Below are 24,471 nucleotides of genomic sequence, written 5' to 3'. Positions count from 1 at the left end.
CAATAAATTGAAAGCGAACTTACTTTATACTCGTGGAACTTGATCGTGCGGGTCTTGGGCTGGCTCTTGGTCTTCGACTTCTTTCTGTTCTTGTCCTTCCCGGGGGCGTCGCTCCTTTGGCACGTGGTGGCGGCTATCGGGCTTGGCTGGGGCCGCGGGGTGATCGCCGCCGGCGGCGGCGCCGGAGGCGAAGCTATCGAGATGTTGGAAAGGGGGCTCAGGCTGGACGTCGTTGAGCCCAGGGACATCGGGCTCGGCGCCGGCGCCAATGGTAGGAGGGTCGTCGACGGACCATTCGTTTGGCTCGCCTATGTATTAAAAGAGGGAGAGATCGTCTGATGGTTTTTCAAACTTCCCACAATGCGACCGACACGCGACATCGATCGCCATCGACATAATTGCCGGCGACCTCCTAAATACCGGAATTAGGAGTCGCGATTAATCTTCGTCGCGTTCGACGAAGATTAATGCTTTCATTGCCGCTTAGACGTTCAGATGTCAAGCTCGAAAAACTATCGCAGTTCCAAGTGCGAGAGACAGAGCTCGATGACACGTGTCATGTCGATGTATAAGACAATAAAGGGATTGATGTTTGCATCAATTGCTGTTCTTGCGCCAAACTTACCTGCGTAGATGTGTGTTGCTGGCCCTGTTGAACTTGCTGGTGCTGCTGCGTGCCTACAACGGTGTTGCAGAGCTCGGCGAACGTCTGTATCGTCGATTCCGTCGACGTTTGCTGGAAGACGGGGGATGTCGATGAGACCACAACGGCGCCGCCGGTCGTCGGTATGCTCAGGGAGACCGTGACGATGCCCGCGGAGGCCGCCGCGGTTTCCAGAACGTCCGACGATCGCGACTCCAGCTGCGGCGAAGGCGCGCCCTCCGAGCTCTGGGAATCATCCTCGAAAGTGATGTAATGATCCGGGTGCTGGGGTTTCGTCACCTGTCCCTCGCAGGTAGCCTTGAAGGGAATGTGACCCTCTGGAGAAGAAATTTAGTTAAGGAAAATCGCCTTGATGCCGTGTAGGGTATAGCAGAAGGCTTCAAGATTGTAAAAATTGAATTTGACATAATATTACGTTAATGGATTTAACGTAATAAGCAAAACTTGCTGATTTTACACATATCGTATTTTTTGATATATATTATGTATCATTTTATTTTAGTAGAGGCTATCGCGAGAGAGATACCTTTGACCGCCCTCTCGATGGGCTCTTCAGTATGAAGGATGTTCTTCTGAATGAGCTCGAGCGGACCAGGTCGATGACTGAGCTGATCGTTGAGCTGATCGGCTAGCCTGGCCTTCTTCAGCATTCGCTGCCGCTCGGCCAGACTCGGGTCCACGTGACCTACATCCTCGAGGATGTGCTGCCGGACCAGCTCGTCCCTTCCTGGTCTCTGCTGAATCTTCGCCTTCAGCAGATCGCCCGTCTTCGCTCGCTCCAGCTGCTTCCGTTGCTCGTGAAACGCCGGTGGCGTCTTCAACGCTACTCGGGAAAGGAAAAACATTCGTGTCATATCGTACATATCGTACTCTACTTGCTTGTTCGGACGCGATTAATTTTAAGACATCGCGTTGAAAGCTGCTTCGAGTAGCACAGAGAGTCAGTCATCGCGGGAGAAATTCAAGGGGCTGTCATTGCTTTTATATTCGTAATTTTAGATCGCAATTTTCGGTCTTTCGACCAAGTAGATTTTCCTTTAAAAAAAAAAAAGGAAAAGAAAATAGTAAATGCCGAATTTCTCAGTACGAGACATGACGCAGATATCAATTTCCGGAATGATGGTCCTCAGAGATGCCGTTTTGGTGTCAACGTGACGCGTCTTCGGGCTCCCGCATTCCCCAGCGCCGTTAAATCGGTGGATAAATGATCCCCGAAGCGTGTCCCTATCACTATTTCCGGACGCGGATGCTGCCGCGCGCGTCGCGTCGCGTCGGTGCGACTCAGACACGGACGTCGTCATTACGCGGAATAAAAGGCACGTACGGTCGCCGTGTCGCCGATGTCGGCAGCGGAAATGTGAAAATACACGGGCGCCCTGGTATTTTAACCGCGCGCTTGTAAGTTTCCATCCAGCCAGTCGTGGAACGGGGCACGGGCCGGCGGGGCTCTTTCCCCGTCGCGCGAGTTTTTTTTAGCGTCTTCGAGATTAATCGTGAATGTAATTCTCTTGCGCGTCGTCGCGCGGCCGCGAGAGATGCAACGCCGTTCCCTCGGTTATTACTCTTCGGCTCGTTACGGGGAATTTACGGTACTTTCGCGAAGGTACGAGGGGCGAGTAAAAAAAGAAATGGGGAGGGAGGGATTTCTGATCTCTCGCGCGGAGGATCGTACTAAATTCGCGGGATGCTGTAGAATCGCTTATGAACCGATCTATAATTTACATCTCTTCGCGGGTACGTATGTTTCTTGCTTTGCTCTCTCTCTCTCTCTCGATCGAAATGCGTCGCCGTGCGTTTTCGCCTCCTCCTTTTCGAGACCATCAGTTATTTCATTTCCTTTTGAGAGCGAGATGTCAGAGGCCCGATGAGATGTGCTCCAAGACGTCTGACGTCCTTGCGACGCCTATTCTAATCTCGGACGAACTGTCCGAACTACGTCGTTAATTTGCCGCAATAAACGTCGCCCCTTCCGCGGTTGGAATAGACTCAAGATTCGACAAATACAATAAGAGACTGTGGTTTCTACACGACGATTGACATCGAGAGAAAAACGTGTAGGCTTATTCGTATTTATTCGTTGTACTCGCGATGGCGATCATGTTGATGTACGATTTGGCGCATGACTTACTGTGTAGAAAAGCAACAAATTTAACGGCAATTTAATACTGTCGTAAGTACATTGAATTTAATCTTGCATTTGTAATATTCGTAACAAACAACTTCCTACGTTTTATTTTTTCAATTAATAATTTTCAGCATATCCGATATCCATATTTAATAAAACTAAGAATACTAATTAAATTTTTGTGTACCTAATCTCATAAATATAAAATAAAATAATATCTATCAAATCGCAAATAGAAACTAGGACGTTAAATTTCGTGTATCTTCAAATAATATGTAAATAAATACACAAATATTGTAAATAAAAACACGAATAATAGTGATAAAAAAGAAGAAATTGTCCAATCTCGAAAAACGTTTCGCAGAAACCTGTCAATTTCTGAAAGTAATGGATTTATAACGTAATCGGCTTCTGCGAAAACAGCCATTATTTTCAGGCGCGTGGATGTGTACATGGGCGGGCTTGCTTTAAAGCCCCAGAAAGTCGCAGATGAATGAACTCTGCGCGGTATGGAAATGCACGTGCACACACGCGATTTCGCGTGTAAAGTCGAACGAGGCCTATCAAACCGCGTATTTTCATCAGCCCGACGATATATACCGGGCGGGCGCTATAAACGCGCCGGCGCGCGCGCGCACGCACGGTAACAAGAGCAATATTTTAGGGTGTGACCCAAATAATTACTGAATGCTCGTGCTCTCGTTCTGGTAAACATTTGGTACCCGTCGTAAATCTACCGAGCAACTAGACTGCCGCTCTTATACCGTTGATCGCTTTGGGGATTTCGGGAGCGAGCATACGCCATACGCCGCGCGAATGTTTTTACTTTTGCTGCTTCATTTACGCTTGCCGTTGCATACCGCGAGAGTTTAGTTCATTTTAGCCCACGACACGGCGAGGAAAAATTGATCGAAAGAGCGACAAAAAATTGATTGCTTATTATCACATCTTTTACGAATATAAAATGCAAACAAAATACTGGATATTTTGTGACTACTAAAATATATTCATAAATAATTTTTGAAAAGTGCATAATTATATATTTTGAAAAAAATAGAACTTATTGTATTTTTCTCGGAAGAGACTTTAATTGTTTTTTTGTCGATTTGTGTCCTTTCTGGAATGACTGATTTAATTATCAAGAGATTAATTGACCGACTTGAAAGCGACCTAATTCGTTTCGCTTCAAAACTCACAAAAACCGATCGCTAATTGTCAATTTGTTTAATCGTTGCGAAGCAATTTACCACAATCTAGAAGTGTCCTAGATATCAATCCTATATACTTCTTACGATCCTTGAGAACGGCGCGATAATTAACTCGTGCGTGTATCAATCGATCCCACGTATTAGCGAAGATGTTTTTAATGACCGCAAAGACCAAGCCGGCAATGACGTTCAATAACGGTTGTAACGAGAGTTACGTCGATCGCGATCGCAACCATCGCAACCATCGGCGAGGGTTTAACAGCCCCGAGTCGTACAGGCGCAATTTTCCGCGGCGCAGAAAGAAAAAAAGTGTATATAAACGGTGTAATAAACAAGCGGATCAACACTTACGTGGCATGATGCCTTGCGCAACCAGCTGATTGATGGGTCGCCTCAGCATGAGCTTCACCTTCAACGCTGCAACAGAAAAAGGGTGCCGCCGGTCATAAAGTGCGCCTCCTTAGTTATGGGGAAGAAATTAGGGGCCAATTCGAGTGAGCGGCCGCCTCTTCGTGGAACTTTTATTCGAACGAGTGCGTTGCACCTCGGCGAGACGCGGTGCGGCGCGAAGGGGCGGCCGCTCGTTCGTGAAATCCTCCCGTCTCTCGCCGGCATCTCGCTCCAATTTCTGTGGGATTTCCGCGGAGGAGTCGCGACAGCCGCGAAAGCTCAAGTCGCGACGCGAGATGCTTCTATAAAAATCGCGGAGATCAAAGTCGATCACTCGCCTTAACTCGCGGCGCGGATCTTTTCCCTGCCGAGTTATTTTTCTCGCATATCACGCACGTCTTTTTGGTCCTTTTAAAGATGAAATGGCGTATATAACATTTTTTTATAACAGGGTGTTAAAGAAGAAATTAATTCGATTCTATTTTTATTAGCATTATTGTTTTATTACAATAATATGTACAATTTTTGTTTTATTAATTATTTTATTAAATTTTATTAATATAACAACCTTTATAACAGGATGTTAAAGAAGAAATTAATTTGATTCTATTTTTATTAGCATCATTGTTTTATAAATATGCACAAAGTATTGTATAGAAATAATAACATAATTAACATCAAAATAAAAATCGTACACATTAGATATGTGCTATCTTTTAAAATAACATTTCAATTTTCTTAAAAAAGCTCGTAGATAGATTTTTCTATATATTGTTATAGTAAGATTTTATATGATATTATATGATATTAACTTCCTCTTTACATATATTTTTAACGAAAAATAAATTCAACCTAAGTTACTTAACATGACTGCACCATGTACTTTTAATCTCGCATCGTTGACGTTTTCCAATTAGTACTGGCTTTCCTGTAAACCAAGAAATGCAGATGCAAAGATGCGAAGGTGCGTTGGATCGATCAAAAAGCTCGAGAAGATTCACGATTTCTTCTCCGCGCAAGATACCCGAATACAAATTAACACACAAAGGGTCCGGCGGTTATAAATACGCGCACGACGCGGGCCAGATTGCATAAATTGCCTGCAAAAGAACAAAAACGCGGAGGCCGCATGGCCGTGCGATTCTGAATTCAAAGCAGCCAATGTGCCGGCGAAATGTCTGGCGCATTGCCTTTGAGCATAATGGCTCATCCGCGGTGGGATTTGTTACTCTAGCGCTACCGCTGAACTTTGTAGCTGAGTTCCCTCGAATCGTCAACGAATGTTAAATTGGCAGCTTTCTCTCTTTCCTTCGATCTCTCACGTCTTGTTAGAATTAATCAGCGTTGAATGAAAATTATACTTGATGATGTTGCGAGTGTTTTCCGCTGTATGCCGGCATTGATGAATAATAATTAAATTCCCTGCGTGTAGTTACACTTAAATCACTATTTCGGGACTGAAATATGGTCAGATTTCGGGCAACATTGTACTTTGGCATGAAATAACTTATTCGCTGCGACGTTGCAAATCCACTTGGAAGTGATGTATTGCATTTATGCCTTGGATTTCTTACGTAAATAACGCACACATACGCGTCGAGCAAGACAAAATTATCACGGAATTTGATCCTTTATGCGCTTCCTTCTCTCGCTAGCTGACTGGTCATTAGCACCTGTCTCCACGTCTTATAGTTTTGCTTTCTAGTGGATTCTACTTTGGCATTTTATCTCCTCGCTCCGCCTTCTTTGTTCCACCATGATGTGTCTAGAATCGTCCCGAGATTAAAACAATATTTTCTCGTTTCGTAACCAGCACGCGCTTTCGCTGCTATAGATGCGACCCTCGTGTATTTTAGTATTTCCGCCCCTCCGAAAACGCCCATGCTATCTTGTACAACAAAATGTGCAATCACGAGTACAGCTATACGTGCCGAACGTGATTTCCAGGATCGATAACGGGGATACCGATCAGGAATGCTCGTTAAGGGATAAGACGATCGCGATTAAAGCGCGTTGATAAGATTCCATAGTGTTTGCTTGCACCTTGTACCTACAGTTATAATAATTCGTACTTGATCGCGATTCCGATTGTGAATCGGCGCGTTCCGCGATTATCGCATCGTAATAATAATAATTCGCGCTAATTAGCGATTCCGTTTCATCGAATTAAATCAGATCGGGGATTGGTTGCTGCGAAATAATAAGTTTGCCAGCTCCACTCTACCTCCACTCTAGTCTCTTTAATAATACGGCGTAAACTCAACAATATGTCGTAACAACATCGCCGCTCTTTATGGACAATCGACTTCATTCTGCGGTGCCGCAATTGTGACCGCGTTTTATGAATTGCAAGGATATCTCGTGGACCAAAAAGCTCAAGGTATACTAGACAATCTTAAAGATTTTTATATTAGGTCTTTCAAAAAATTCCAGAAATTACAATTATCATTGTAAATTAATACATGAATCGAAGATTCGTTATATTATATAGTTACAATCTCGATTTCCAACTTTATAACGAGAGAATCGGTAATGAAGATTTTGATAAGCCGCAAATTCGAGCGAAACGGAGCAGAACGTAACAGAGTAAATCCAGATTGGAGCACGGAAGGGAGGATAAGAGACGCGGAGAAGATAGATGCTAACGACCAATGTGGCATTAACTACCGAGAGATATGCTGGACCAAACGATGACTCTCTCTTTCTCTCTCCCTCTCTCTCTCTCTCTCTCTTTCTCTCTCTCTCTCTTTCTCTCTGTTTCTCAAGCACGACACACGTGCATAGTTGCGCACGTGCATAGTTGTCCCATGTGTAGCCTGTGGCACAGCAGGTTACGACTTCGTGGCTCGTGGTCGATCGCGCTTATGCGAATTCTCATCGTGTTTCGCATTTCTGGAAGCTACTGTCGTTATTTCGCTTCGGTAAGCCATGCCGCATCGCGCTGCGCCGCTATGGCTAATTTCTTAACCCCATGAGGTCGAGCAGCCTCCGAGTTCCGCGCGAAATCGAGTTTCAACACGCCGTAATTAATGGCGAGACGGCGGGAGGTCAAAACTCAAGAAGATAACTCTGAAACATATTCCGCGGTTCACGAATAGATTTTGGAGAAAATATTCACAGCAACGAATTTAGATCTGGATCCTCCTATGTTATCTAGTAAAAAAGTAATTAGCTCGAAAACATTTAAAATTAAGTAACTTTATTGCGTTGAGTGTCTTTTTTATAAAATATATGAAGAAAAGTATTATTTAGAGATGGAATATAGATATGCAATATTAACAAAGCAATATTAAAGTAGTTATTCTTTATTTTTTCGTAAAAATTGCGCTGTTCCTATCCATTTGGAGCAACCGTCATTATTTATATACACTTACGTGCACAAATATACGAATGACTAATACGTCGGAGTATTGATGCTATCTATCATATTCCAGCATTTCCAAATGTTTACACAGTAAACACGATAAATCTCGTAGTCAACACCTTTTACGATTACAATAAAACTCACGACGATAATATCGCATTGATGTTACGGTATTACTCTTCTCTATATGTAAATCCCATTTCCCGATTCGAGACGCGGGGGTCTACTTACGCGAGCGTTTACACGCACGCATTATGCGTGAGAATTTATATCGGGGTGTTCACTTGGAGCCAAATTCATTACCGGCCTCCTACGCGTCGGGCCGCGTCGAGTTCTCTCGTGTTAATTGCAAAGTTTCCGGATGCCGTGAGATATGGGAACCACGCGACGCCGCAGGCATTCGCGCCATCCATAGAATGCAGATTTGCGCCGGTGCATTCCTCGGGGGAGGCGATTATCCCCACGTGCATCGAACGCGTACAGCCTTTACCACTTTGATTCTCGCTTCGGCCATTTCTTCCCTCCGCGATGCAACGTGCATTACGAACACTCGCGCTAATTCAACGGGTAGTGATCGATCCAGTCGTAAGAATAATCGGATATTATTACTTTGTCCGACATTATAAGTATTGTTACAATTGATGCGACTTTACTTTTTTGTCACAGCTTGTGCGCAACTTGTAGAAGTAAAAATAAAAGTATCAACTTTCAAAGTAAAAGTTTTTGTTAGCAATAAAGTCGCTGAAATGCAATACAAGTTGCACACTTGCGGTCGATATTCGACACTTGCGGTCGATATTCGCGATGCTATTATTCTAATCCGTGGGACGTAAGTGACGTAACGTAAAGGCCACCCAAAGCTACCGTCGATTTTACGATCATCTCGCTAACGCGTTCCTTACGCGCTTGCTTTATGACGATGAGACGGTCGGCAAATAAATCACCGCGCGACCGGAATCCTAAGCGCGGCGTTAAAGTGTTAAAGAGTTCCGGAAGACACCGGATTCCTGCGACCGTCCCATAAATATTCGTGAATTCGTTCCCGCTGGTCTGACCCCAATTTTCGGTCTCGCTCTTCAACCGATTTCGACAAATTACCGCCGCGTTTCAGCATCGATAATTCCGTGTGTATCGTGTGTGTCGCAAGAAAGCGCATAAAACGCGATGCTAACGCATGCATTTACCGAGGGTTTCTACGACCGGAGGATATTGGCGTTCTGATAGGACAATTTGCAAGCAGAATGTATCAGATCAATATTATCCAGAGAGATCTATGAATATTAGGGAGTTTTCGCAGTATATCATGTTAAATTGTGACGTATTTATTGGGGACCTTTTATGACCGCGAGATATTGCATCCCGATAGAATAACAAATCTGGTAGCGCGTGCATAAATAGAAATTACTCCTCGGTTGATATATTGAGCGTAAAAGTTTATGAATATTAAATGACTTCGCAATTCTACAATTTGCGTAAGGTAAATGCTAATCATGGATTATCGTAGCGATTTCGCGAAACTCCAAAAGATTTTCATTTTCCCGAGCACACATAATTTTTAATGAAGTCATCGCGAGGTGGATAGAAGTCAAACACTCACGAAACAGAAAGATACGTTTACGTCGGGCGGGGGTAGTCCAATAATATGGTATAGCTTTGGGTATAAATAAAGCCTGCGAGCCCGGAGATCGCAAGAGAAGTCGTCTTGTCGTCTCCTCTCCTCTGGCATCCTCCCCGACTCGCTCTTCTCCAATGGACAAACGCTTATCTCTCCTGTCCACCGCTTTGCGCTCTTCGATCTTCTAGTTTCACTCTGTCTCACGCTTCATCGCGCGCGTTCTTTCCTTCTTCTTTCTTCTTCTACGCGTCTTCCACGTGGACAGGGCGGAACGTGACAATTTTTCTTTTCTCTTCTTCTTTTTCGAAATAGAAACCAAAGGTGCTCTCCCCCTCCCCTCGCTCCTGTGGTTCTCCACGCCTACGTGATTTTCGGGAGATGAGCAGCGTAAACATTCCCGAACGCTATGGAATATTCCATTCCCCAAATAACCGGCCACTTTATCAACGCGGAACCCTCGATAGGAACATTATAGCCATTCTACGCGAACTATTTTGATCTTTTGTTATTTCCTGGTAATTTGTCAGAGAAATCTTCTGGGAAACCGTGACTTTAGGGATATTTAATTTACGCGCCCAATTCTAATGAAAAAGGGAATACAAGAAATCGGCGTCGTCTTCTCAATTAAAATTTCAAGCGCGTATAAAATGCGACTTAATTCTCAAAATTATGTTCCTACGAGTCGCAAAATTGTTTTGGAGTATAATTCCTTTCAATTTCGTTCAATTTTGACCAGCCGGCACCGACGGTCGACCTTCCTATTGGAATACTAATTGGAATTTGCCGACGAATTTATCGGCGACCGGTTGAATTTTTCAGTGGCGCATTTCCCGCCATTGTTTCCCGACGAGCACACAGCTGGGCGGGGAATGCACGCCTGTGTGCACTTACGTCAAAGAGCGGGGAAGGACTAGAAGGTACGCAACCGTGAATATCGTCGTGACGAATGCCCGATGGCGTCCGTTTGACGTTCGCACTTTATATTCCGCTCATTACGGCATATTTATATTTAATTGATATTCTCGCGCGTTATTTTCTATTCGCATGCGGGCGTTGCGGATAAAGATATCGTAAACTTACAAAAGACCGCATTAACGACAAACTCGTTCATTCATATGTCAGATTTAATTGATTCTCTACAAACACACATTCTTATAAATGATAATAATAACTAAAAAATGATTAGGAAAAGTTCTTTCGAGAACAAATAAAATTACATAGCAAAACATTAAAGTATATATAGAAACTAATGGTAATCATATTAAATATAAAAAGAATTGAAATGTAATTAAATAAAAAAATAATGATTAAAAAAATGGACGAAATGGGGAAATAAACAATGCGATATGATGATACGTAATATTACACGATTATCAGCATTGAAAGTATCTTACATCCAATTATATTTGTGTCCACCGCGACAAAGATTATCACAGTTAATTACTTATTATCTAAAATCCATATCAGTGAGAACGATATATGCATATGCGACGAAACGCTCCGCGCGGACTCGCGTGTCTTCTCGGTCGCGGCGAGAAGGAGGAGAGAGGCGCGTGTAATATGTTTATAATTACCCCGCTAGTTAATTCGCTTAATAGGATAATCAGCGCGCGAGATGCGATTTATTTCGTTTTCGCGTCGGGGAGCAGCGCCTACGTTCCTCCAGCTGCTCCAGCCGCGCGGCCATGGATCGCTTCGTGGCCGCGCGCGGTAGCCGGGAGGGAAGCCGTTTAATGCGCCGATCGTGCGATACGCATACAAACGCACGCGCGCATACGTACTTATAAGTGACTTATAGAGCTCGGGTCCGCGTCCGCGCCGTGTATATTAGCGCTCTATGTAAGCTTAACACGGCTTCGGCACGCTCCGCCTACCGGCTACGCCTTCTAATCGACGTGCGCACTTGTTTCTTTCGTAATGTCCCTCTCAAGAAGCGATAATGACACGTGGATTTACATTTTTCCCTTTTATTTACTGCAAGATCTATCCGCGCGTTGAGCGCGATGCGTTTTCTGCGCACTTAATGATCGATTTATGCCTGATGCGTTCGGTCAAAGCAAACGGTATTATTTTTGTTGGTCATCAATATCGAACGCCTATATCGCGCGAGTAAATGTACTATTTCCTTTAAAAGATACGGGATCTACTAACTTTATGATTTTTTTGCGACTAAAAACATGAGAGAGATAATAAAATATCAGATAATTTATGTAAGAAATGTGAGTGTAGATTCTTTGATATTAAATGTGAAAAGAAATGATATTAAATGTAAAAAAAAAGACAGTTAATTATTAATATTCACGTTAACATTCATCATAATCATTTATATTACGTATTGATGCATCCTGCATTTTAATACAATTGTAATATGGTAATAAACGAACAATTGGTCAATTTTAGACACTCTCCTGCAATCCTAAACTATATATTAAAATAAATCTCACATAAATTTCCTTCAAAATCTGCTGGACTGTATTTCTACATTGTGTGACATGCATCTCGCTCGTTTATTTAATTGCTCGGAATTACACCAGAAATATCCTAGAGACATAACAGATTTAATTCGCTTTGAAATATAGCCTCTCAAGTCTCAGGTGGTTACACGGGTCTCCGGCTTATCCCTCGTACTTCGCCGTTTAACACGGGTATATGCGCGGGCCCCCGGATCGAGCGATCATCGCGTGCGATGGGCGTGGAAAGAATTCCGGAGTCAGGCCCGCTAGGAACGATCGGTTCATCCGACATCTCGCCGTATCTGCACCATTTACTGTGTCGCTCACCCCGAAAGAAAGAAAGAGAGACACACGCCGAGTCGACCGTCTGGCGCTCGTAAATTCTGTCCGAAATTCTTAAATATCACGATTCCCTCTCTATTTCTCGCCTCCCCGTTCCCCTTCACCCACGGAGGAGGAAACCAGTATTTTTAATCGCGCGCGAGCGCGTTTCTCCCCCCGTTCTACCCTCCTATACGACCCACGCACGCACGGGAAACGTTGCACCACATGCTCGCGCGCATGATAAGGCACGCAAGCCAGGAGGATCCAGGATGAGAGACGCGTGTGTGGCACGCGCGCTCGCGCGCGCGCGCGCGGTGTCCCTCCTAAAAACGGGGTTAACAACACCAAAATCTATTTATTTACCGGGATAAATCACCGGGAGCTTTACGACCGAGCGTATATTACGCAAATCGGGGCGTTATATCAATCGACAAGAGGCTCGTCTCCCCTTTTTCCTCTTTCGCGTTTTTCGGATCCCTTCCGCTCGAGATCTCCTCCCGCGACATCTCCTACTTTTTTCTTTTCTTCCGCCGTTTCCTCGACGTCCGGCCGCATTTCTCGACCGTCGATGTTCTCGCATTTTTTCTTTTTGCAAAAAATGGATGCCGCGAAGATTTGCGTTGTATTTGATGAAAAAGTTATGCTATACCTTAACGAAGTTACTTCGCGTTATTTTGCATAAGGCGCTCGTCTAGATAGTGATGCAAATCCGCTTTGTAAAATCTTATTAAAATTGAAGCGTCAAATCTACTTAAATAAATTAGATATCCGGTATATTGAAACGTTTTGCAGATTAAAACGTTTTCAGCACGAAAATGCGCCGGTTTTATAATCTACTTCTCGTCTCTTTCCCGTTCAAATCTTTTTACTTTTCTTTCTTGATATCATGCTTCTTTTTTTCCGGTAGTTCGCTCTTCTTGGAAGACGACGACGACGACGATGCACGAGGTGCCGAATGGACGTCTGGCGCGTTGCATCGTGCTTCGAGCTTGTAAAACTTCGCCGTTACGTCCGATATTTCACAACGATCCTCATCTTCATTGCACATTTGACATTATACGTGCCGGATGTGTCCCGGACAGATATTTTTGAGAAGTTGTAAATGAAATATGCAAAACAAACACTTTTTATTAACGAGCTTAAGGACGTATTTTTTTCTTGAAATTTTCGATGACGATAATTTCTTTATTAGCGCAAGTAAGAATTTCGAATAATGTTGCCTGGTTGTTACAAAAGCTCTAAGATTTCTGCTGCATACCGTTTTAAATTTTGGATGTCAAATCGATTGGAGGAGAAGTCCAGAAATCAACGAGAGTAATAGTTCGATATTTATGTTACGATAATTATCACATGTGGGCCGACTGACAATGCCTTTACTGACACAAAGATGGTCATCAGCGTTGTTTTAAGCGTTCGTCTGTCGCGTTTCGACTATCGTGCTGGTAAATAAATCGTTTTTGAGTGATAAACACCTGTCACTGTACACAGCGAAAGACGCGGCTTCTTACGGCGAAAGTCGGTCCCCCGAGGCATATTAATTAGTAATTGCAAGAAATTGCTGGCGAGTATTACTCTGTATCACATCGCGAGCTCGCTCACGGTGTATATGTGACGTTTTTGTCTCGCGCGATTTCGCAAAGGATTATTACAGGAACAGGCGCGCGATGCCGACCGATCGGAAAGCTAGAGAGTCAATCGCGCGCAATCGTCATTATTCCTTAAAAGGCGGGACAACCGTAAATAGGTGTTAAATTTCAGACTGCGCAAAATTGCGAATATTAGAGATAAACGGACATAATAAAGGAAAAAATGCCCGGCTCTCCAAAGCACTCTATGATCTCGCTAACTTTTTTTTCCTTAAATAGATGTTTATAAAATATATCGTCCGTGACAAATTCGCAACGTTACAAATACATCATCGCGGTACGAGAATGCGTCTCCTCGAGCGGATCGCGTCATAGAATATCGCGAGGTAAGCGACTGTTCTAGATGGTCGCGTGTCAGAAGTCTAAGACGCCGCCTTTGCTGATAATCACCCAAGCCTTTCGAAGTCGCGGAAAGCGCGGGGTCGTCAAGAAAGCGATATGCATCGCGCGCGCGTGCGCGCCCACCCACGTGTCCGTCCGCGCGCGTTTAGTTTCACGTTTGCTGGCGTGTGCTGGATGCTGCGCAGGGGCCCGCACGCCCCTCCAGGTGAAACTGTTTCCTGTGTCGCAAGCCGCATCTCTCATTCCTGAAGGGTCCGTTGCCACTCTCTCTCTCTTTCCCCCCTCGAGCTCCACCCTCCCTCTCTCCCGCAGCCCCGTCGCGTTCGCGTGCGCCGTCTTCTTTCTCTTGCGGCGTAGTAATATATCTGGCCCCGCGTGGGCGGCCCACGTGGGCTTGACAGCTAAGCCCACGGGAAACTGGTTACACCCACAACTACGTTCCGACTTTACGCCGCGAAGAGAAGAGGCACACGCCAGGTAGGTACACACTTTGCTCGAGCACGCCGACTGGCTGGCATTTTGGTAAAACGGCAGCGGACACGTGGCCGTCTCTCTCCAATAACGGTGTCTTTTTAATTGATTCGTTGGCGAGCTCCAATTTTCGGACATTTAAAAATAAATAATACGAGAACGCGAGGAAAAGATAGGGAATACCGTTCTAATATTTTCTTCGAACTAACACGATCGGCTTCTGCGTATTTTCGTGTACCTCTCAATGACTATAATTAGATTTAAGCGTTAGTAACGAAATTGGTTCGACCTCAATAAATAATAGTATTGTAATTTATGTTAATAAGCAAAGCGTCAAGTCTATATTTTTATTATTTCCTGTCACAATGATTATATAGGAAAGATTGACATAAATTGACGAAAACGTTAGAAATACACCTTAATTTTTTGACTTAATAAATCATTCTCTAACAAATGCGTCCAAATGTGGAGGTTTACACATTAGATCTTCCCATTACATCACGTTTGCTTTCCAATCTTGTTTACAACTAATTTCCAATGAGCGTTCCGCGTTTATTCTCACTGAAAACACATTAACAAGGATCGAACAGTGCGTTCGTCTTCGTGCCTTTTCCCACGAAAAAGTGGCAGCTCCTCGGCGGAGGACTGAGAGAAGGAGAGAGAGACCCTGTTTCCGCGGAAAGCGAGTCGTTGCTGGCGGAAAAACGGCGTTGAGCGAGCTCATCTAGCGTGTCTAATAAACACGAGCGCGTCTTCCGTCTTCGCGTTGCCGTTTTTCTCCGCGCGCGATGCGCGAGCGTGCGTGCGTGCATGCGTGAGCGCGAGCGCGCTGTTACGCACACGCTTCGCGGACAATTAATTTATCTCTCGGGGCGGTCTGAGATCGCGCTCGCTCAGGCTCACTCGCAAGACGGTACGAACGAACGGATAGACGGGACGGATGGACGGACGAACGGACGCGAACCGTTCCAGAAATGGAGTTGGTTTCGCCGGTTGAGATACGATCGTATACGTACGTAGGTACGTAGCGCACATATTGTACGGCGACCGTACGTGGAGAAAAACGCCATAACTCCGCGTCGTATATGGCGGCAATGCACAGGTGCATGCCACCGTGCATCCACCCCGCTCCTCCCCGTGTCATCGTCGCCACCCTGTCTTCGTCCCTTCGTCCCTCGATCGGACGTGCGTGCAGAATGCCAATTGTTTCTCCGCCTCTCTGCGGGTCTCGCTCGCGCTCGCGAGATATCAGGACACGCTTCTTCCCTCCGATTCGCGCCGTCCCTTTTCGTTTCTCCCTCTCCTCCGCGCATCTCCGGCGATGATCCCCGTCACCTTCCCCTCGTTCCGCCCCCTCCTGCACGCTGAAAACCCGATTGCGTTATCCGGATCGTAGGTATCGAATAGTATCCCCCTGCGAACTCCGTTTCTCTCTCTCTCTCTCTCTCTCTCTCTCTCTCTGTCTGTCTTTTGTAGAGAGACCCGGTTGCGATATCCTCGAGAGTTGGTACGTACGAGATACTTCTTCTGCGGCTCTGTATTATCTTGGCTTCTTATTTCAGCCGCTTCGCCAAAGACAAGCGGCACAAGCGGCATGATAAAAAATAATTAGTATGTATGTCGGCGGCGCGTTTCTAGAAATAGACCGGTCGCATAATCGCGCGCCGATTCCGAGACCACTTTGGAAACCTGCAATCGACTTGGAGTGTAACGCCGCCGCCGCCACGCCGCGCCGCGCGCCGTGGGGCCCATGTGCAAAGGAACCCATACGTTAACGCGATCGGTCGCTTGCTTCATCTTGGAGAACATTTCTCAAGGAAACGGCGCCTCCTCCGGAGAAATCGAGTGAGCCGCGAGGGAGGAGCAAAATTCAATTCTGTCAGATCTGCATTGTTTATCATATATGATCTTTGATTAGACATGACGCATTCTTATCGAAATCTCGCAAATATTCGAGACGATGTTCATCTAATTCTTTATTAATCGTGAAAGAAAATTTCCAAAAGTGCTTTATATCATTTTTTTTTAACCGCGACGCGGTTCTCTAGACGGATTTCGACCGGATCTTGAGCGGATGAAACGGTACCATTCAGGGGGGGACGACACGCCTGATCGAGCAATGAGGTGTAGCGCGAGAGCCACCGAAAGACACACGCTCGCGCGCGAGCGGTGAGAGTTGACTTTATGAATGAACGAGCGAAGGGCGAGCGTGGGCGAGCCCACGCGCTTTATCATAATCGAGAGACCTCCCGGCCTAGTCGCCCGCCTGCCATAACTGCCTAGGCATAGAGCAAGGTTGTTCGTGAAATCGAATGCGTTCGCTCTCGCCTATTTGACTGGCGATTACGCGGTTGCGTGCGCGTCACGGATGAATGAAGCCGCGCGCGCGGCCGTTCCTTCATTCATACCCGCGCCTGCACGATTTCGTAAGCGCCCTTTCACGCCTTCGAGGGATCCTTCCTCGGCGCGAATGCCGCGAAAAGGTTTTAACTGACATCACTCGCGCGACTGCTTTTGCTCTATCTGAGATCGAGAACCGACTGAACGTTTCAACGATTAGTACTGGTAATTTAATTATACGATAACTTTTCAATAAAACATTTAATCGACGCATTAACTTTTAGAATATATAAAAAGTATATCGGAAAATGTGCATTAAAAAAATTGATGTAAAATAAATTGGCTCCGTTAATTCACCTTCTACAATAGAAGTAGAATTTATTTCTCAGGGGGAAATAATTATAACTGCAGGATCGAATTTTCAACGTTCTATCCGCCGGGAGATCCTCTCGCACTGACAGATCGAACAAGACGGACAGCCATTACCCCGAGGCGCAATAGGGTACCTTCCTTCGTACCTTCGCTTCCTTCCTCCGTCAGTCCGTCAGTCAGTCTGTCACCTTAACACGAATACGCCACGGGGATGAATAATCCATGGGGCCCGGAGTGCGCGTCAAGAGAGAGAGAAAAAGAGAGAGAGAGAGAAGAGAGAGAGAGAGAGAGAGGAGAGAGAGAGAGAGAGAAGAGAGAGAAGAGAGAGACAATATACACGTCCCACACGGGAATTTCAGGTGTTTCGACTAACGAGCGATTTGCATGAAACAACAAGGACGTACGCGCGCGACGGCGAGGAGAGAGGGACGGCGAAGGAGGACGAACCAGTTTTGAACCACTGCGTTGGTACACATTTGTAACTCCGTAATGTATGTAAGTCGATGTAAGCGTCCTGTCGTCTCCTCTTCCCGATTTCCCTTTTGGAAACGGCGAAGCGAGAGGAAAAAACTGTAGCGAACGCATTAAACGCGATAATAATAATAATGATAATAACAGTCGCCTCGCTCTGACAGGACCTAATTAATTTCTCCGACCGTTGATACACTTTACATTTTTGCATAATAACAGCACTATACGGTTTTATACAAGCGTTTTACGCAGATTGTTGATGTGAAAACGATGGAAGGTTTTTTGTACATAAAGATGTGTGGCAAGAAATCGCGAAGACGTCGTCGGTTGTTGATTCGTGGATTCCTCGGATGCCGTCCGAGCCTGATATTTTTGCCGAGCGTATTTCACGGAACGCGCGTTCATCGCGCGCAATTATACCGCGAGTGGTGACAGGTGAACGCACGATTCGACGCGGAAAGTAATAACTGAAGATCGGGGAGAGAAAAGAGAGAGGGAGGAGAAAGGGGTCCCCTTCGTTACATAAATTGCGTAAAACGTTCTGTCGCGCGTTTCATTCCCTCTCCCTGTCCGGCGCTGCCCGCCTTTATGCAACGCGCGCTATGAATTATTGCGCAAGGCAAAAAAAAAAAAATTATTAACCGCCTTAATAACGGCTCTTAAAATTCCGCGCGGAACGAGCGCGGAATTGTCCGTCGAGTTGTTGTCGATGTTAACGGGTCAGGCGGATAACGAGGGCCGTTTTTAAAACGCCATGCGCACTCGAAAGGTATCATTTGGCTCAGCTTTTATTTCCTGCCCCGCGAATTGCCCTCACGGGTGTCCCAATTACGCGCGTCACCGCGCGTAGAAGAGGGACAAGAGGGAAGTGAAGAAAAGGCGAAATACCGCATCTAGAGTGCTATCCACTTTGCGAAGCCGCTGCGTTAAACGCTCGCGACATGATGCGGCATTAAGATAAAAATCGTGTCATTCATTACCTTTATCTCGTTTGATGCGTCTGCAAATGGCGCACATACGTCGGCCGCAGTGTTGCCTCTCGGGCTTCTGCTCGGTGTCCAAGGTAACCATGGCGCTCGTATACGTGATGATGCGCGCACAATAAATTATATTTCCGTCTTATCATGCGCGGCGGGACATATATTACTGCGTTTAACACCTCACGCGCTGACCGTGCGAGTCATTTTGTGGGACACCCTCGTCCCACATTTTCCGCGAAACACACTTCTCCAGCAAGAAATGAGACGGGGGAACGATGAACGCGCTGACTCCTTTTTTTTAGGGTCGCGCGTTTATTACGAGACTCGAGGATTGGTCAACAAATTGTCTCGCAATGTAGTTGACGAGAAATAGTTCATTTTCGGTCCATCCCTCGGAACGATGAACGATGCTCCTTTTATCGGACCCTGCAAGTCGACGATTCATGCCGGCTGAGTGTCGAGCGAGAAGGAACCACCGATTATCGTTCACGATCGACACTCCGAGCATCGCGAGACGTTTGACAATAAGGTAACAGAATGTGATCAACAATTTTCGCACGATAGAGAAACGTCATTTTTTAATTTCAATTCAACGCCTCGCAACGCCCGTTAACTTTTTACGGGATCAATATTTTTTCGTCGGTCCAGCCTCTGTGAAATTGCACGGTGCGCTTTGGAACCTACCGCGGCAATCGGGATTTACAGCAGCGGCTTAGTCAGTCATTAATTAATCCCGCGTATTTTTAAACAATCGCCCCTTGTGACGTAACGCTTTCACCCACGTTCTCTCGTGTCTCAATTGCGCCTCGTACCGCGGCGCGCGGTCCGAATTTCACGCGCGTTTTCTCCCCGACGAGAGGCCTCGGATACACAATGCTCTCGAGAACTGATTTCACGTTTGATCCGTTGATCGTCGTTTAATGCGTCAGCGGTTACACGTGCGCGAGTGTCTCGCGGACCGCAACGTTGACGTGGCGCGACACATTTATTTTTTATCAGTTAGATCACTTCATTTGCATATATCGCTTCGATATTACGATTCGGGGAAACGAATTATGATAATGCGGCCATGCCCCGCATGACATTAAACGAACATTTTTCATGGACAGTACTCGACTCGCGACACGCGTGTATGGGTCGCGCGCTACCGATATAATTGTCACGCTAAATGAACGACACGCCGCGCGTTTGTTAACTCCTCGTACTGCTTGTTACGCGAGCGTTACGTCCGCCTTTCATAATTTACATGAATCACAGCTGAGAGATCTGCATCCTCGCGCGTGATCACACGAGCGCGAATAAGTCAGTTAAAAAAGATTGAGTCGTCATTAATTGGTGTCATTACGTATTATATGAGAGTGTCAGATTGACTAGCAACCCTTTAGATTTTACTTTAATTAGATAACTTTATAAACTGACTGTGCTAAATTTAAAACGAGATTTAGATCTCGTCCTAATTAAATTCCAGTCCATATTTTCTAATTATAAGTAAAAAATTGTTTCTTAATTTAGTTTACGTGTATTATTCAGATACCGTTCGTCCCCTCAACTAAGCGTGTTTCTCCCCACGCAGGAGGATTAATGGCGTGGAAAATATTCAATTCATCGTCGAACTTTTCGTCCCGTTTGTCATTTTAGTGCGCCCCAGGCGAACCTCCTCGCACCTCGATGAACCACGAGCGGTCACGGCTAATTAAGCTTGATTCAATTTAATTAATCCCCATGATAACCCCTACCACTTCTCATCGGGGTAGAGCCCCCCTCGGGGCAATTAGCGCGAAGAATCGTGGGCAGTCGTACGGCCTAATCGTATCGAATTAATAGAATCGAGGCGACGCGGCCGCGCCGCGAACTCGTTGTGTCGTGTTCTCTCCTTGCTCGGCGCGTGGGCGAGGATTCATTCCGCCGTCGTAAATTACGGTAAAATTACCGGCAACGTGAAAAGAGCCGGAGCGGGGACCGGCGGACCGGCGGACAGGCGGGCGGGCGCCGCGTAACTTTCGAAAACGTGAGAGGCAGCGTTCGACGCTGCACGGCTCCTCATTGAGAAAAATCGAGAGAGGTGAAAGCGAGACAAAAAATATTTCACCGCCGGTGAATAAGTTTTTGAATATTTCTGCCTTGGCCGCCCCCCCTCGGCCGTTCATTGCCGGTTTTAAACACGTTGCGTGTCGCGCCGATACGTCTCTCCGATAAGTGAAATCTCCGCCGTGAAGATTCGCCATTACCGATATTGATCAGTAAACTGCGGGAATTGTATCGTGTAATCCACGGCAAATACTGAACTTTCGACGTAATTCCCCCGATCAACAAATTGATATCGGGCCGCGCGAGGAATTATTAAGCGATTAACACGGGTATTGATGCGCGAGGTGAAATTTAATTTTGCCACTGGATGCACACGACGGTCGTCGCGTCGTCGTTTAACGACTAGCGTAACGGAGGAGGTCATAAAGTTGCGGCCGGAGGAAGACCGGTGGTGGAGGATCCGCAGTGAAAGTTGACAAAACGAAGTCGAATCCTCCGGCATGGACTTGGTCCCCGGCACCCACGCATCGGCATTTAATTATCGCCGAAATTATTAAAGACGGCTCCGCACTGTCCACACACTAAATAACCGCCCACGCGTGTATTCCTCTGTGCACCGTTACACCCATACTATTCGATCATTATGTAAAATTCTTCTTAATTACGGTACCAGCAATTAATTCAAACGACTGCTTTAAAAAAGAAAAGAAATTTAATATTCGGGGAAAAAAGGTTGTCCTTACGTGGGACCGATGTAATGTTTAAAAAAAAAATACTCGGTTGTAATTGAAAAAATTACTCGATATCTAAAGAAGATCGGGTGAAACGAATTATTTCCTTCGTCGACGGATTCCGCCGATTTCTTTTAAGATACAAATTAGTGGTTATCACTTTCCGCAATATTACCGAGATTGCCGAAAAATTTCCTCGCCCGTCGTGTAGAGCTACTAAAATCATCACAATATCGTCGAATTAACTCGTTCTATGGCGGAATTATGTCATTATAATCAAGTTTATCGGGCTATCTTTACCTTAGCCAAGTGGTACACGCCGTGTAATTAGCGTAATTACTATCATAATGCGCCCGTTGCCGCCGGCCGTTCGTTAATGTTACACTCCCGCGGGTCGGTCCACGAAATTATTTCATCTCCATTTTCAACCTACTTATTGCGTTTATGGTTATTAAGGGACGGATGGAGGCACGAAGAAGAAGAAGAAGAAGAAGAAGCGGAGAACGATAGGGCGGAAGAAGCGCGCGCGATCGGGCCCTATCGAGCATTGATTAATTCGCGGAACTTTTCTGCCATTTATAACGCCTCGCCTAATTAACCGTGGCCAGGTTAATAGGGCAATTTGTTATTTTAATGACGTATCAAGTTACGAAATTAACGTGGCAGATCTAGATGAGGAGCAGCGTATCTTGCCGCCACGGCGAACCTCGTTTAACCCCGCGCGTTCTATTAGTTTTTATTTTTATACCGTCGCCGGATATTTAGCTACATATCTCTCTAGCGAGGGAAAAACGAATACCGAGAGGGATATACCGTTTCTTTATGTTTTCTAGCTAATAGGAAAATACTTTTTTCATTTGTGAAATAAGATAGAAGCTAATAAGCGCGATTAATAAAAAGATAATAACAATTTAAACAAAATAAGCAAAAATAAAGATCCAGAAAATTGTAAAAAAGCAAATTAACAATAAAGAAATATTCAAGAATATAAACAAAGCGAGCAAATGTATAAAGTATGATTTTAATAAAATTTATCAACTATCAAACCAACCATCGCCAGTCTAATATAAAAAGAAAAAATAACACAATTCGAATAAAATAAGTAAAAATGAGTAAGATTTAAGATTGAGAAAGCAAATTAATGGATAAGCTTAAAAATATAAAAAAAAGCAAGCGAGTATGATTGTAATAAAATTTGCCAACTTTTAAATGGTTATTGGCAATCTAAATTAAGAAGATACGTCAGTCCGCGTGAGTACAGATAATAGTATTAAATCGTCAATATCTTTAGTGTTATTCGCGCGCATTAATTTCAACCGCAGACGAAGGCGGCTCTCGAGCGACGTGACAGTCACCGGGCGCTAATTTACGGGACGTTTTTATTGTACGACGACTCGGAGCGCTTTCCGATAAACAAGCGGCCGCGGTATGTTGGTTACGGCCCCATGAAGAGGGTTGCGAAAGAGAAATCAGGGAACGGACCCCCTGCGCCGGAGAGAGAAATAGTCGGGCCCCTCCCACGAGGCGGCGGCCTCGACACGCATTTCCAAAGAGTCTTTTCGTCGTCACGGACCCATCAGCCCCCGGAGTACCGTCGATTCTTATCTGCTCGCGCCGATCTTCATGATCTTTCACTATACGGCCCCTCTCGGTATGAATTTATTCGCGCGAGGCGAGACGCGGGCCCCAGAGTGCCGCGGCGAAGCCGAATCACGATTTGTGATACTTTAACTGTCGACGTCGACGTCGATTTTATATCGATACCGCGCAACCATTCAGCAATATCTTTTTACGACGGGACATTAATTGGCGATTAATACGTTCGGAATTTTCCTATAAACGCTGTAATGCTCCGAATTAATTAAGAAACATTACGCCGCTCCGGGAATTTAGCTCGATTTGTCAAACGAAGCGTGACATCTCTGTCTTGTATATTTATTTTCTTCTTAAATCAATGATCATAGTCTGCGATAAACTTTCGTTTTTTAACTTTTACTGTATAATTATTCATGCAATTCAGTGGATCTATTAACGGATTAATCACTGCATATTATTTAATATAATTCGAATCATCTTAATTCTTCTAATTTTCAATGGACACACTATTTAAAGAAAATTACCGGAGAGAATTAACATCATCGAGGAGGAGACTAAATTCCCCTGAACAATCGGTAAGCGTTAAACAAGACGTACGGCGTCAGAAATTGAATAACACGGATTTAAATGGTTATCACGGTTCATCTCTCTTACTGCTTTACTATCTGCTAACTAATTCGAGGAACGATACATCGGTTGTATCATCGGACACGGGCGCGCGAGTAATTAAATTCACTTGAGTTACGTTACGAGTAACGTTAGTGGCAAAGTTCGACCGACATTAGCAAGCGCCTAACGTTCTAATAAATATCCCGTAACGATCTAATCAACGGCGAGGGATGAAATAAAATGTTGACGAATCGATTTTATTCGGGAAAATATGTATTCAAAAATACATAACGAAATATAATAACGAGAATAATGTATAATCGTATAAAATTATACCTTTTATGCAACGTATCGGAATTCAAGATTCTTTAACCTACGATTCGAGTAACCCGATGAAAAAATTATTTTCAACGTAATGGCGTTACGTTCCTTGCTTTCCCTGATACTCCCGCTTTCGCGAATGACTGACAATCCCGAATACGACGACTGGCACGATCATATCGCGGCTATTAATTTACCGAATGGAGAACAGTCATGGAGACTTTTGAATCTTGTCCATTATCCGAACAAGACCGTTAATACGCCCCGGCGCAGATCGAAAGACGGGGGGGCCGCGCTTGTTCAAGGGCCCAGAGCATATCGCGGCGAGGGAAGGTACGAGTGACCAAATCGACCGCAATCGGCGGTGCGATCTCGCGACGGAGAAACGCGCACCGGATCATCGTGAGCCGTCGCGAACGAG

The 24,471-nt window shown here is 45.1% G+C and overlaps 2 protein-coding genes across 4 annotated transcripts in view; one reads left to right on the top strand and one right to left on the bottom strand.

Moving 5' to 3' along the window:
• LOC139822486 (peroxisomal membrane protein PMP34) overlaps nt 1-24,471 on the top strand; it is a 223,599-nt gene that overhangs the window by 16,398 nt on the left and 182,730 nt on the right. The window lies entirely within an intron of this gene.
• Nucleotides 1-24,471, bottom strand: part of LOC139822483 (uncharacterized) — a 161,062-nt gene that overhangs the window by 8,103 nt on the left and 128,488 nt on the right. For 2 of the 3 annotated variants that reach the window (XM_071794228.1, XM_071794229.1), the window contains exons 5-8: nt 4,349-4,414; nt 1,191-1,487; nt 626-981; nt 24-308 (exon numbers count right to left, since the gene is read on the bottom strand). In XM_071794228.1, the coding sequence (XP_071650329.1) occupies nt 24-308; nt 626-981; nt 1,191-1,487; nt 4,349-4,414 (1,004 nt within the window). Of the gene's footprint in view, nt 1-23; nt 309-625; nt 982-1,190; nt 1,488-4,348; nt 4,415-18,765; nt 19,192-24,471 lie in introns of all 3 variants that reach the window. The other variant, XM_071794230.1, reaches the window with a different exon arrangement.

The sequence above is a fragment of the Temnothorax longispinosus genome, chromosome 11, assembly GCF_030848805.1.
Source record: "Temnothorax longispinosus isolate EJ_2023e chromosome 11, Tlon_JGU_v1, whole genome shotgun sequence".
Taxonomy (NCBI): domain Eukaryota; kingdom Metazoa; phylum Arthropoda; class Insecta; order Hymenoptera; family Formicidae; genus Temnothorax; species Temnothorax longispinosus.
The sequence above is the reverse complement of the archived record's forward strand: the minus strand, read 5'-3'. Positions and strand labels throughout refer to the sequence as shown.